This window comes from Microcaecilia unicolor, chromosome 1, assembly GCF_901765095.1.
Source record: "Microcaecilia unicolor chromosome 1, aMicUni1.1, whole genome shotgun sequence".
NCBI lineage: Eukaryota > Metazoa > Chordata > Amphibia > Gymnophiona > Siphonopidae > Microcaecilia > Microcaecilia unicolor.
This window is the reverse complement of record NC_044031.1, coordinates 455,418,860-455,434,504: the sequence shown is the minus strand read 5'-3', so window position 1 is coordinate 455,434,504 and position 15,645 is coordinate 455,418,860. Positions and strand designations below refer to the sequence as shown.

Sequence of the window (15,645 nt, the reverse complement as noted above, 5' to 3'; positions counted from 1 at the left end):
TCAACCGCCAGGGAGGTACCAAGAGCGCCCCTCTAGCCAAGGAGGCCATGAATCTATGCCAGTGGGCGGAAACGAACCTGGAACAGCTGTCAGCGGCCCACATTGCCGGAGTCATGAATGTCAAGGCGGACTTTCTCAGTCGCCATACCTTGGATCCCAGAGAGTGGCAGTTATCGGCTCAGGCGTTCTTGGACATCACGAAGCGCTGTGGCCAGCCGAGCCTAGATCTGATGGCGTCATCGGCCAATTGCCAAGTGCCGCGCTTTTTCAGCAGAGGACGGGACCCTCGATCTCTGGGAGTAGATGCTCTTCTCCAACAGTGGCTGACACAGGAGCTTCTCTATGTGTTCCCGCCCTGGCCCATGTTGGGCAGGGTACTAGACCGGGTGGCAAAGCATCCGGGCTGGATAATCCTGGTGGGTCTGGACTGGCCCAGACGTCCCTGGTATGCGGACTTGATCAGGCTCTCAGTGGACGACCCTCTGCGGCTGCCAGTGGAGCAGGGCCTGTTGCATCAGGGTCCCGTGGTGATGGAGGATCCCTCCCCCTTTGGTCTTACGGCCTGGCTATTGAGCGGCAGCGTCTGAGGAAGAAGGGCTTCTCAGACAAGGTCATCGCCACTATGCTGAGAGCGAGGAAGCGCTCTACTTCTACTGCTTACGCCAGGGTTTGGCGTACCTTTGCAGCGTGGTGTGAAGCAGGCTCACTTTCTCCCTTCACTGCTACAATTTCTTCAGTGTTGACGTTCCTGCAAGAAGGTCTGGAGAAAGGCCTGTCGCTCAGTTCCCTTAAAGTCCAGGTAGCGGCTATGGCTTGCTTCAGGGGCCGCCTGAAGGGTGCTTCCCTGGCTTCACAGCCAGATGTGGTATGTTTTCTCAAGGGAGTTAATCACCTGCGCCCTCCTCTGCACTCAGTGGTGCCTGCGAGGAATCTCAACCTGGTGCTAAGAGCCTTGCAGAAGCCGCCTTTTGAACCCTTGTCGAGGGCATCTCTGAAAGACCTGACGTTGAAAGCAGTCTTTTTGGTGGCTATCACTTCAGCCAGAAGAGTTTCCGAGCTCCAGGCACTTTCATGTCGAGAGCCTTTTCTGCAGTTCACTGAGGCAGGAGTGACTATTCGCACAGTGCCTTCCTTCCTGCCCAAGATTGTTTCTCGCTTCCATGTGAATCAGCAGCTCTGTCTCCCTTCCTTTCGTAGGGAGGACTACCCAGAGAAATACTCTGCTCTCAAATATCTGTATGTGAGACAAGTCATCATCAGATACTTGGAAGTGACCAATGATTTCCAGAAATCGGATCATCTGTTTGTCCTGTTTGCAGATCCTCGTAAGGGTCTGCAGGCTGCTAAGCCTACAGTGGCAAGATGGGTCAAGGAAGCCATTGCAGCGGCTTATGTGGCCGCGGGGAAGGTGCCGCCTATCCAGCTGAAGGCTCACTCCACTACAGCTCAGGCGACCTCGATGGCAGAGGCCGGGTCCGTCTCCTTGGAAGAGATATGCAAGGCGGCAACTTGGGCATCGGCCCATACCTTCTCCAGGCATTACCGCTTGACTGTGGCTGCTCGGGCGGAGGCCCGGTTTGGAGCTTCAGTGTTGCGGTCAGGGATTTCAATGTCCCGCCCTGGGTGAGTACTGCTTCGGTACATCCCACCAGTCTATGGATTGATCAGCATGATGATATGGAAGGTAAAATTATGTATCATACTTGATAATTTTCTTTCCATTAATCATAGCTGATCAATCCATAGCCCCTCCCAGATATCTGTACTGTTTATATTCTGGTTGCATTTCAGGTTCAAGTTTAGTCTTCAGTCCCTGTTCAGGAGGACTTCGTGTTCAAGTTTTTTCAATTGGATTCTTCAAGAGTTGAGACGAGTTTGTGTTACAGTGAGCTGCTGCATTCCTCTCCCCTCCGTTTTACGGGGCTGGATTGAGACATAAATTTTGCCGGCGCTCCCTCCCGCTTCGTGCGGCTGTAGGGCAGCTTTGTACCCCTCCCGCTTCGGCGGTGTTAGGGTCAGTCAGCTCCTCCCGCGGTTGCGGTTGCAGGATAAGCCAGATCCCCCTGCATCGGCGGGGTGGTGTCCCTCCCCCGCTCCACGGGGATGAGCTGGACGGATTCCCCTCCCCCACTTGTGTGGGGATGAGCTGGGTTAATTCCCCTCCCCCGTTTCGGCGGTGGTGAGCTGGGCAGAGTGTCCCTTTGTGGGTGTAATTCTCTAAGTGCTGAGTCCTGCGGATGGAGCTTGGATATCGACATACTGAGGAGTTTCCGGCAGCACATGACCACATATAGGGAGGCAAAAGGATTGCTCTCTATCTCCACCTGCTGGTAGATGGACACAGCCCACCAGTCTATGGATTGATCAGCTATGATTAATGGAAAGAAAATTATCAGGTATGATACATAATTTTACCTTCTCTTTGTAGACACTGCACACCTATATCCAACATACTGTTCTGTAGGGACAAAACAGGCCCTGCAAATGGTACTATAATGAAGCACTATTCTACACTATGAACCTAACTTTACACAGACTTAGGCTATATGTCAGCTCTCATGCAGAACGCTGGCCTCATGTACTTTGCTGACACATCAAGGTTAAGTCAAGGATAACAGAAGCAAAATAACTGTTCGCAACCACCTTTGATTACCAAGCTGGGGACCTTCATGGATACAAAAAAAAACATCTACAGTGTCAGGAGCCGGGACCTTAGGACCCAAAGCCACAACAATGGAAAACCTCAGACTTTGTTAACCTAGTCAACATGGAACCAAAACCAGAAGAAAAGGTATAAGACTTCCCTTCATTGAAGCTGTTACCAGCTAGCTGACTTATCTTAAGCAGTTCACACAAGAGCTGCTATCAACTAACTCCAAGCAGGCCACATGATGAAGGCTCGTTAATCTGTGGCATCACCTGCATGCTCTTGCCCATCTGGGAAGAGCTTACCTGCTGGCCATCCTGAGTTCCTGCTTCTGTCTTGCCTGATTGTGAGGAAATCCACTTGTCAGCATCTGTCTGCAGTCCCTGATTTTCTACTTTCGGTCTGCTCTTTGGTGTCTCACCATCTTTCAGGAGTACTACTACTACTACTACTATTTAGCATTTATATAGCGCTACAAAGTGTAAGCAGCGCTGCATAAACATAGAAGCTTACAATCTAATAAACCATCTGCCTATCAAAAACTCATTTGGACATCTGAAATAAGGCCCTAAATATTCTAGCTTGTGAACAGGCTCTAGCCTGCTACTTGAACAGAACTGCTTCATTGATCATCTCAACCATACATTCGATTCAAACAGAACTGGGAGGCCAGCTGTGAAAAGAAACTTGGCAAAATGTCTGCCTTCTTGCATGCAATTCTGCTATTAAAAAAAGCACATATTCCCCTCAGCTCCAAGGTCAAATCTCATCAAATTAGAGCTACCAGCAACTATAGTAGCTCTCTTAAAATCCATCTCAATGACTACAATCCACAAGGCAGCTATCTGATCTCCTCTTTGTACTTTCACTGCACACTGCTGTTCGGGTCAGGCTTCAGCACAGAAGTTCCTTTGGTCAAGCAGTGCTGGCCAACGTGTCCTTGTTACTTAACTTCTGCACCTCACTGTGTGGATTTCCTCTAAAGACTAAGACAACGTCCCTCGGATTTTATAAAAGTTTGCCCAAATTTGGGTACCTATAATACTTTAATTAGTTACTGGACTCCAATTATTTAATTAGTGGAGCCGACAAGCACTTGTCACAAATTATAATTTGGGTGCCGATCTGGCTATGGCTATCTGTAACAATCAGCAACTAAATTGGATCGCAGCCATGGGAGGGGCATGGGCACGTCAGGGGCGTTAACAAAAGAAGCACACAGTGTTACAGAATAGCGGGGGTCCACGTCCAATTTGCGCAATAAGATTTACACCAGATTTCAGCTGGCGTTAATTCCCTGCAACAACGAAAAAGAGTCCAATTCTCCCGTCAAAAACAGAAAAAACAAAAGAACGGAAGAAATCAAAAGGACCAGACTCAAGGATGTAAAAAAGCCAAATTTATTGCAATAAATTTGGCTTTTTTACATCCTTGAGTCTGGTCCTTTTGATTTCTTCCGTTAATTCCCTGCACCCAAAGTTGAGCACCAAATTCTGTGATCAACGCTGTTCTACAAAGAATGCTCAGCCTGAAGCACCCTTTATAGAATATCATTCAGCTCCGAATTTTATCAGCACTAAATTTTCAGCACCATTTAAAGAATCTGGCCCAAAATAGCTGAGCAGCCCTAAGCTTGGGAGTCACTTATTTTTGTGCCTGACTCAATCACTTCTCAATGAAAAATGCAGTGCTGCTCACCTGTTAACAGATGTTTCCCACAGACAGCAAGATTGGTAAGGCACACAATCCCACCTACATCTCCTGAGTCTTGTTTAACTGTCTTGAGCTTTGACAGCAACTAATGAGACTGTTGTGTGCAAGGAAGGTCCATTCATGATTGAAACGTTACACTAAGTTCTGAGCTCTGGGACAGTTGTTCCATCCTGGCACTGGATGTCATCACAAGTCACTCACTTGTTTGCCTTACCAATCCTGTGTCCTACAGAAAATACATTCTATATGTGAATAACATTCTGATTTTTTTTATCCCAATGTGAATGTGTGCATTATATGTATAATGTAAAACAGGGTTTCTAAACTCATTAAAGCATGCCACCTTAGGGGTATGTGCTGACACTCCCCTCCCCCTAACAGCATTTGCTACTTCTAGTCACAGCAGCCAATCAGAGGTTGCAAGAGGAATGATGCAGAAGATGTACTTGTAACAGAACAGGGAGGATACTAAGCTGTTCTACATGCCTCAGCCTCTACCACAGCCTCTTTCCTGGGAGGATCCACTACTACTGCTTAGAAGCCCTCCCCCTCATTCCTACCTCAAACCTAATGCTATTGAAGTTATCAAACTCCCACCTCTACTCCAAAACTGAACCAGACATCTGGGAATTACTACTGGACATATGAACTCAGAAGGATGTATGTTAGACGAGACTAGGACAGTGATTCCCAAAGCTGTCCTGAGGAACTTCAAGTCTAGGGCATTTTCAGGATATCAGCAATTAAAATGTATGAGATGGAGGCAATGCATTCAAATCACATGCAAATTTACCTTTCATTATCGGAATTCTAAAACCTACCTGGCTGGGACAGCCCAGGACAGGTTTGGAAGCCACTGAACTAGGGAACAGAGGCGAAGTAGCACTATGAAACGTGGAGGGGGAGATTTATTTCTAGATGTGGTAGAGGGCTAAGGACTGGTGTGGGGGGAGGGAGCTGGGTAGAGGATACTGATGATGCGTATAGTACATGGGGTTCAGAAAGAAGAAAGTGAAGACAAAGAAGAGCAGAGTAAGAGTATGACGAAGGAAGTGTAAGAAATAAAGAGAAGGCTCAAGGGGAATGGGGTGAGAGCAGAAAAAGTTTTTGGGTACAGTTGGCAGAGTTCAAGAGGATATGGGTATGTTGGGCCTGATGATACGCTATTCCTTGGGAGGAGCAGGGACTAAGGTTTTATGCTGAGGTCATCAATCTGCTATTGGTGATTTCTTCTAGGGCAAGTGTTTTGCTTTTGTTGCTTTCTTTTAACCTCCTTTGCTGTCCATCACACATTTGCTCTCTCAAAACTACAGCAAAAAACAACCCCTAGATCATTAACATGTATGCTGCTGTCACCAGCAGCAACAGTGCTGTGTGTTCATCAAGCACACCACCAATTTTAATTAAAACAGTAATGAAAGAAAGAAAAACATTTTAAATTACCTAGCCTCGAGTACTGGATTAATATCAATCACAGGTAGAGTGGAATGACCAAATTCATCTTGCATGTCCAAAGGAATATTAAAGGGTACTCCAACACGAAATGGAGGATCCAAAAGACCCACTGAAAATTTAACTGGTTTACCCTCTTAAGGGAAAAAAATTAAAAACATGTTAGTGAACAAGTTTTAAAAAAGTAAATTTGCTCTCACTTACCATGAAATAAATAGCCATAAATTGAAAATTAAGGTGGTGCATTCACTATAACAATCAAAAATGATACAATCAGCATGCTATAAAATCAAAGGTATTATGTATAGAATATTTGAAATAAACCTCAATGGAGCTGCACAAAAAACTTCAGCAGAAACACCCACTACAAAGGGCTTATTTATATTGCATACCATCATACAGTTATAGAGCTAGACGGTTCCTTTAAAGTGGTGTGCAAAAGTCTAGAATAGGTGGACAAAAATTAAGAATATGAGCAATTTTTGTTTGGTTCAAAGTGATACCAAAACATTTACATCAAAAATTCAGACTATTTTTCCAGCTATTATGTCAAGCAGTTCCAGCATGGCATTTGTGCTGTACAACATGCAGGAATCCAATGTCACTTGTAGCCATGTATCCTCGAACCATGATCTATAATGGATACTTGACAGACAAATTCAATCACTCCGGTTTACTTTCTTCACTTGGGTATTGACACACTATGTATGAGCTTGGTCACCAAATAGGCAAAAAGTGCTTTTGTCTCTGAAAAGAACTTTTTCCCACTTCTCACAAGTCAGTTTTGAGTATCTTCTTGCCTACTGGACTCTGCACTTCCTCTGTGTGTCCATTAGGAGTGGCTTGATTCTCACTTTATATTCCCCCCTCCCCCCCAGCCGAGTCCAAACTCCACACAACTTCTCTGCATCGTAGATCAAGAATCGTTACACCACACTTCTCATGCCACTGCCTCAGAGCGCTGAGATGATACGAGTTTTCAGTCAGCTAGGGAGGTATAGCTAAGAATTTGATCTTACCTGGGATTTGACTATCAGGGATAGCCTAAATGCATCCCTATCAGCCATAGATCAGTCTCTTGCTTCTTTAGGATCTCGACTACTGTAATATGACTTCAGCCTTTTTTTTTTGCTACTTCAGTGCTGGAATAGCCTTCCTCACTCACTACTGACACACAAATTGTGTATTCTATGGATAAAACCTGCTTTTCTCCATTGTAGAAACAAATGTGAAGTAATCTAGTTGTTTATATAGCTGTCACAACTTTAACTGCACTGTTATGTGATTGGTTGCCAAACTCCCCCCCCCCCCCCCCCAGTGATAGGTTACAATTACATGCCTGTGACTGGGTGATTTTGAACCACTTATCACGCAGGATCTGTCTATATGAAGTCATTAATGTAAGTGTATTTAACCAATAAACAAGGATATTCACAAAAAGTGAGTTAACCAAACCTGCTTGATTTTTAAGCGTGGAAGATAAACTTAACTAAAGTACAATAAGTAACTTCCAAAATGACAATTCTATGCTTGCCTAGAAGTGAAAAACCTGCATGGAGGTCTTGGTGGCACGACGAGTGCTGCCTATTCCAGACTTGTGCACACTTCTGTAAACTTCACATAGGGATGGGTATGCTAGCAACATATAAATCAAGGATAATGAGACCACGTGATGCCGTGAGAGAGCCCAGACGTGAGTGCCTGGAGCTCCTCGGGGATTCCTCCCTCCATCCGTGAACATCAGCAAATCCACGATATAAAATTAACATCTAACTAAAGGAGAACCCTACTACACCTTCTATGGACAAATTTGTGAAAACTGCTAACACGATGGCCTCTAAATCGAATAAAAAAGGCATGGAACGGGCCAAAGAGGCAGATGACAAAATGGCGGATCACGAGCAGGCCCCACAATTCTCCTGCACCGAATCAGCAATTGCAGACCTCACAACGGCAGGTGTGAAAGCCTTGGAACCGAGGCTAGCCCAAATCTCTGAACAAATATCGGGCATGTCCCAATTGACTGCAGACCTAGCACGGAGAACGGGGGAAATAGAAGTTTGAGTATCTGACCTGGAGGAGGGCGCGCAGGGGAACACTGTGGAGCTAAATCGTTTGTCAGCACTTGTGAAAGCCCAGCAACTCAAACTAGACAATTTGGAAAATCGTTCCCGGACAGACAACTTGCGGTTCTTGGGCATTCCTGAAACATTCCCCGAGAAAAATCTCTGCACAGAAATGGAACGTTGGCTGGAATCACTGCTGGGAGCGACAGAACACCAGGGAGCGGTGAAACTGGAACGAGCACACCGCATAGGAACCAAGAAGCCTGGAGCACTGAGACCTAGGATTGTGATAGCAAAGTTTCACTACTCTGCACAAAAAGATCTCATCTTACAACACTATCGTGCACATCGAGAGGAAATCCGATATGGAGACGCACCAGTGAGACTATTCCAGACTCTGTAGAACTCTCGGCAAGGCGGTGGCTGTTCATGCCGGTGTGCACCAAATTAATAGAGCGCAACTACAGATTCCAATTGAGATACCCAGCACAGTTGAGGACTCTTGACAATGGCCAGTGGCGAACTTTCGAATCCCCTGAAAAAGCTCTGAGCTGGCTGCAGGGAGATACGGAGAGCCCTCAATCCCAGAGCCCACGCTGACGAGCCTCCCTACACCAGAAATAGTTTGCGGGAGGCGAAATCGCTACTATTTGCTGGGTGGCTCAGACAGTGAGTAATTACCCTGCAGGCTCCATTGGACGTGAGGAGTTGCGGTTCTTCTCATACTTCAGAGTTTACTATGACATTATGGAAGAGTTCTGAGGTTTTGTTTTGTCTTTTTTTTTTTTACATGCCGGCACCTTCTAGTTTAGTAGGTGCAGGCATGAGTCAGCGTCGATGAAAAACCGGGGACGGCACAGGAGCAATGCCTCAGATCAGCGAGTGAAAGGCTCCATTGTTTACCTGTTAAAGCTTGTTATATCTTGTTAAACGTTTTATCTTGCTCTATTACTTCCTCCTTCCTGGCTACGTTATGTAAAAGAAGCTTTGAATGTACAGGGGGGGAGGGGGGGTGTTGAGAGGGAGAAGCATTAGTGGCCTGTTTCGTGTGATTGCGGGGAGGGGCAGGGCTGGCTGGGAGAGGAGAGAAAGTCTAATGGGAACGCTCGCTGTTCCATTATTGTAAGTGTGGTGGAGACCCTACTGTTAACTGTTTTTGGGACGAGACGGTCACCACCTACCCTGGGCAACAGACAGTGAAAACTTGCAATATGTACTGTGAATCAATGTCAGGATTCAGACAGTGACGAGAAGGGCTATTTTGGAGACCTGACACCACTCAGTTATTGAGATTGCAAGGTTGTTGATTTTAAGTTATACCAACTAGAGTTATGGAGTGGTTCTCTGTGAGTTTAAAGCAGGGAATACCCCATGCTTGGAACTTTGAGATGACTACATGCCTTAAAAGCTAAGGTAGTGAATAACACAATGTGTCAATGTATATGATGAATTCTTCTTGTATGTGCCTCCCTTTAAGTTAAAGTTTCTATAGTTTTCAGTCCTGGTTTATAGGCAATGAATTGCTGGTTGAAAGATGAGAAATGGCAAAAGAGGAGCGCCACCCATACTTTAGGCGAATGCAAGTGACTAGTTAATTAGAAGGGTAAGACTGGAGGTGCCTGGTGAGTGGAATCTCCGGGTATAAAGTAGCAGGGAGGAAGGGGAGTATGAAAAATTGTCATGATATAGATTAAATAGGAGGGAGGGCCCTATTAGGCATAGGTAAGTGGTTTAGTGGGTTGGGAACAATCCATGAGGAAGACGGGAAGAGATATGGGGGGTTGGGAGGGAGCAGTGGGGAGGGAGGGAGAAGTGGGGAAGGGAGGGCTAAATGATTGCTGTCGCCGTGCCAAGCGGGAAACGGGTAACTGCTCAAAGAGCTATGTTCCTGTGACACAGTTGTTGTTAGCGCAGAGCTTCTGGGTGAGGGCTGGGCACCTGGGAGCCACAAGAGTTCAGAAATTGTTAAATTTGTATAACAGAGACGGTTGGGACTATGGCTAAGCTACCACCTCCCAGGCTAATATCATGGAATGTGTCCGGTATTTCCTCCCCTGTAAAGCGAACAAAAATCCTGACAGTCTTGCAACGCCACCACGCCTCGATAGCATGCCTCCAGGAAACTAAATTAACAGATGAACAGCATTTAAAGCTCAAGCAGCGCTGGGTGGGAGAATGCCACTTTGCATCCTCAGGGGGTAAACGGTGGGGAGTAGCTGTGTTAATTCATAAAAATTTGCATTTGCAATGTACCTCTAAGATAATAACCAAAGACAGGGATGGTCGCTACATTCTCCTTCACTTAAATATCCTGGGGCAGGAAATCTTCCTTCTAAATGTTTATGGCCCCAATGTGTATGACCACTCTTTCTTTCAACACTTAGTTCGTTTGGGGATTCAATATGCACATGCCCCCTGGGTAGTGGCAGGAGACTTCAACCAAGTCATGGATGGGCTACAAGACCGTTCGGGACCGACAGCGAGCTCGGCTTTAGGAAAAGGATTAAGGTACTTGAGTACAGCACTAGATCTAGTGGACCCATGGAGGTTAAGCCACCCAACAGCAAAAGATTATACACACCTGTCTAGAGCACACGGCTCATGGTCGCGAATAGACTACATACTATTATCTTCATCATTGTTCTCACAGTCATCACGTGCAGAAATTGGGGTAATGGAGGTTTCGGATCATGCGATGATTTGGATTGAGCTGGAATTGGGGGCAGCCGGGTTGCGACATCGAATTTGGCGGTTTCCCAGACACTTGAAAGATGAGGGAGCCTTCCAAGATTATTTGAAAAACCGGTGGGCCTACTTTGTAGATACAAACGGTTCGCATACACACGAAGCGCAACTATTCTGGGAGACTTCCAAGGTGGTACTCTGGGGTGATATTATAGCTTATATGTGTGCCCGCTCGCGGCAATTGGCCCAAGGAGTGGTACTCTTATAAAAGAAATACCAAATCGCAAAGCGGGCACACATAGCATGCCCTTCGGAGGAGACTAGAGAAGTAATGCTGGCCTCGCTTGCGGCCTTGAGCACTATGGTCCATGAGAAAACAAAGAAACAATTTTTCCACAGATCTTACTCCTTCCATAAGAATGGCAACAAATCGGGAAAGCTACTAGCGCGACTTACCAAATCATGGGGAGGAAACAGGTTCATCCCAGTATTGCAAAGTGAAGACGGCAGACGAACACGTAACTCTGAGGAGGTTGTTCGGATGCTGGCAAGTTACTATGCAAATTTATATGCCGCTCCAGAACCACAAAAAGGACCATCCCTTGAAGATTATTTGGCAGATTCTGGAATGCCACGTTTGAGCCCCGAGGTTTTAGATCAATTGAACGCGCCAATCCAAGCTAAAGAATTACAAAAAGTAGTGAAGTCGCTTAAGCGAGGATCCGCTCCGGGCCCTGATGGGTTTGGGGCTGAATACTATCAGCTATTATTTCCACAATTAAGCGGCCCCCTATTAGATTTCTTTGAAGACTCTGTTAGACAAGGCAGGTTTAGACGAGACTCGAACGAAGCCTTGATTACTTTAATTCCAAAGTCGGGGAGGCCATTGGATAACCCGGGGTCCTATAGACCAATTTCGCTTATTAACATAGACTTGAAGATTTTAGCGAAGGTGCTCTCCGAACGGTTGGCACCTCTAATGCCAGCTTTAGTGGGGGAAGGCCAAGTGGGATTCGTGCGAGGCAGGCTCCCATGTCACAATGTAAGGAAAGCTTGTTTAGCTATCGCACAAAGCCTTGCCACGAACGAGCCATTGTTGATGGTCAGCCTAGATGCAGAAAAGGCCTTCGACAAGGTGCGCTGGGACTACCTCTTTTCAGTGCTCCAATACATAGGCCTCCGGGGATGGGTGCTCAATGCAATAGCAACGTTATATACAGGCCCGAGAGCTTCTTTATTGGTCAATGGAATTCGGTCGGATTCCTTTCCCATATTATGCGGCACCAGACAAGGTTGCCCGCTATCACCTTTATTATTTTTGCTATACCTTGAACCTTTGTTACGAACTATTCAAAATGACCCAGACATAGCAGGGATTAAGTTACAAACACGGGAACACAAAACACTAGCTTTCGCGGATGATGTTCTGGTAACATTGATTAGACCCCAACATTCCTTACCCTACTTGTTAGGAACCCTTGAGGAATTTGGTTACTATTCGGGTCTATCTTTGAATATGGGTAAATCCATGGCTCTACCAATTCAACCCCAGATTCGAGAAACTTGGGAAGGTACGTTTCCACTCTCCTGGGCAGAGGGTAAGTTGAAATACCTTGGTGTATGGCTAGCTGCCAATCTGAGATCCCTATATGAATTAAACATGGAACCTCTTAGGGTGAACACCAGGCAAACACTAAAAGTTTGGACCACACTGCCTCTTTCATTAATGGGAAAGATAGCACTTTACAACATGATTTTAATCCCTAAATGGGTTTATGTGTTACAGGTCCTACCGGTATTTCTTAAACAGAGATGAATGCCTGCTAACTAGAGTGGTTACTAGATATCTTTGGAGTGGGAAAAAACCTAGACTGGCAGCAGCTAAGCTCTATCTTCCCCGAATACAAGGGGGCTAGGATTATTGAATCTAAAGTACGTGTCGGTGGCTAGTAACATGCGTCACCTTTCAGACTGGTTCCGCAATACGAATTATTTTTCATGTACGGAAATTGAAACAAAAGTTTTGTATCCGCGTCATTTTAGCTCTTGGTTGCATGCGAGACCAGGAGGGGTCCGTACACCCCAGGCTTTTGCACCCTTGATATCTCCCCTACGACAGACTTGGCGCTGGTTATGTCGCAAATATAACCTTTCAGCGATATGTACCCCATTGTTGCCCATAAGAGGCAATGAACATTTTACCCCGGGTAATACATCAATCCTTTTTGCGGATTGGATGGCCCATGGAATACAGTACATTCACCAGTTATACTCCGAAGAGGGAACTTTGAAATCAATGGAGGATCTAGACAGGGAATTTGGCACCACAAGGAGGGATTTCTTTGCCTCCTTCCAGTTACGCCACTATTTGAGATCACTACCCCCCGAACATCTGAATACACAGACTTGGAATAAGTTAATGTCGCTTTTAGCATTGGATGCTCAAGGAGCCGTACCCTTAAAATATTATCATGCAGAATTACGGGAACACCTGGGAGAATACGATTATGCGCAGCTGGCAGTGCAATGGAATAATTAGCTACGGGCATTCAACCTGAACACTTGAAGGCATGTTTTCGGGACATTCCAGAGGTATCAGAAAGTGTGGCGTTGCAAGAAACGGCGTATAAATTCCTGACCCGAATGTTCCTATCTCCGCATAGAACATGGAGAGCACACATGGGGACCGAGGATAAATGCTTGAAATGTGGACATTCTCCAGCGGATTTAGGGCACATGTTTTGGACATGTCCAAGAGTAGCAGACTTTTGGATGCAGGTATGCAATCATGTGTCAGATATGTGGAAGATAACGTGGCGGCGGAAACCGCAACTATTATTTGATAAGTTTCATTTGTCTCAACAGCCCCCTAAAGGGATGCGTCCGTTTCTTAAATGGACGGTACTGCTAGGTAAGAAGGCAATCTTGAGCTTGTGGATCACTTCAGAGTGCCCATTATTGTCCCACTGGAGAGCGAGGATGATTTTTCAATGTTCTCTGGAACGCAGAGCAGTGGGTGATTTGGCCTCACCCAGAGGGGAGATCTTTTGCTAGACTTGGGCCCCTTCTGGGACTCATTAACGATGGTGGCTAGGAGCAGGATATTAAACTCGTAAGGCACAGTTAGATGTAGCAAATGGTACGGCGACAGAGGTGAGAAAGGGAAGAGTTTGGGGGAGGCTTTGGGGGGAGGAGAGGGGAAGGGGAGGGGGGAGGGGAAATGTTAACCGTTTTTTGAGGAGGGATTGGCACATTTTGTTCTAACGCACAGGCCTATTTTGGCCCTTCTATGTGTTCATGCTGTCAGATGTATCTCTCAAAGACTTGATATTAATACACATTACAACTTGAAATGCGAGTAGAAGAAATGAGGGAGGGTGCAGAGGGTGGGGTGGAAGGGCATAAAAAGAAATGGAATGGCAACGGCAGAGGAACTGGTAATTGTTGATGGTGTTGTTAATGCTTTCTTGTTGCAATATTTTGTATGTAACCTTGAACCTTACGCCAATAGACAGATTTAAATAATAAATCAAGGATAATAAACTGTGATCCAGAATTTAAATATGGCTCTTGTGTTTCCAGAGCAGGGCAGTGCTGAAGAGGGTAACTGCACAAAAGGTTATTTATCCCTTAAAATATTATTATTTTCAAAAACATTATCTGATACTATAAATGTTCCTTACCTATAATTTTAAAATTGATTGTTTTAGACGGTAGAGATCTTCCTGCATAAGTGTTTGCATTACTTTCATTCAACACTACCTGCAGTTTCAATGTATAACTTCCAAGTTTTTGGATATTTTCTGTAAATCAGAAAGAATAATAAAAGGATTAATATAAAGTAACAGAAGCCCTCTGCTCATCTGTCTGTGCAGGTGAGTGCATAAAGTATCATATGGCCATCTCTACCCACAACATACACTCCCTCAAAAGTCACATAACCTTTAACACCATATACTACTCCCCAGACACAGAGGCATACATGTGTGCCTCTTCATCCCATCCCCTGGCCCACATACCCACAGCCTCCAAACATACATACTGTTCCCCCACTTAGCCCTCAACACACTGTCCTCCACTCACCAACAAACATACAGAATCCCTGATCCTGATGAACACACACACACACACACAACCTTTATCCTCCAGTCCAGACACACACACATGTAACACATAGCACTCACCCCAGACATAAACACACACTTACTCTTCATGCTAAGAGACCCCATTCTCTTCTGCTCCTAAATATACAAGCCTGCTTCTCAACCCAACTATACAAACCCTAACTTCAATCAACATGTTTGCACCTACAAGCTGCCTCGCCCAGGCAAACACTCCAACTCTCCAATGAGTTTCAGCAGGTCCACACAAGCGCAAATAAAGTTTTATCAAAATGAAAACAAAATCCACCAAATATCCACAGTTAAACTTCTAAGATATGTAAAAAGAAATCTCACCCATTTTTTTAAACCAGTAAGGCCATCTACCCCCATGCTGACTAATATGGGAAATTATATCTTTGTCTCCACTTGGTGCTTAGAAAAAAAAAAAGAAAGAAAATATTTTAGTAGCATAATAGATGATGGCAGATGAAGACTTGCATGGACCATACAATCACATTCAATATCAATTAATGATTAAACTACAATCCAACAAAATTACAACATTTTACTCTCTAAACTTAACTTTAGAATGTCTTCTCCTCCCCCACTGAGATACACAGCAACAGCACATTGTAGTTTTTGGGACATGGACAATAAATGTCTGCCTGACAAAGGCCTTACTTTCCAACTACTACAGTTGCTGCCAAAGCACACTCTAGCCCATCCTGACCTGTCTTACCACATACAGGACACAGACCTTGACCCACCCTGTCTCCCAGATTTGCTCTTCAAATCTTTGGTAACTTTATGCTGGTAAGGTAAGTAATGTTTACTTTATTCCTCAGGCTCTGGAGCTGTTACCTTTTTCCATCATGCTCTTAATGACAAATTTTAACACCAGAAAATATTCTCACAACTACTGAACACCAAGAAGTCAATATTCAAAAGATAAAAAAATAAGGTTTTACAGAGATAACTT

General features: G+C 45.1%; 1 protein-coding gene across 2 annotated transcripts in view; it reads right to left on the bottom strand.

Moving 5' to 3' along the window:
- The window catches only part of SMCHD1 (structural maintenance of chromosomes flexible hinge domain containing 1), a 735,404-nt gene that overhangs the window by 505,089 nt on the left and 214,670 nt on the right, over window positions 1–15,645 (bottom strand). For both annotated transcript variants that reach the window (XM_030213010.1, XM_030213015.1), the window contains exons 18-20: window positions 15,021–15,098; window positions 14,247–14,366; window positions 5,804–5,948 (exon numbers count right to left, since the gene is read on the bottom strand). In XM_030213010.1, coding sequence (XP_030068870.1) covers window positions 5,804–5,948; window positions 14,247–14,366; window positions 15,021–15,098 — 343 coding nt within the window. The remainder of the gene's footprint in view (window positions 1–5,803; window positions 5,949–14,246; window positions 14,367–15,020; window positions 15,099–15,645) is intronic.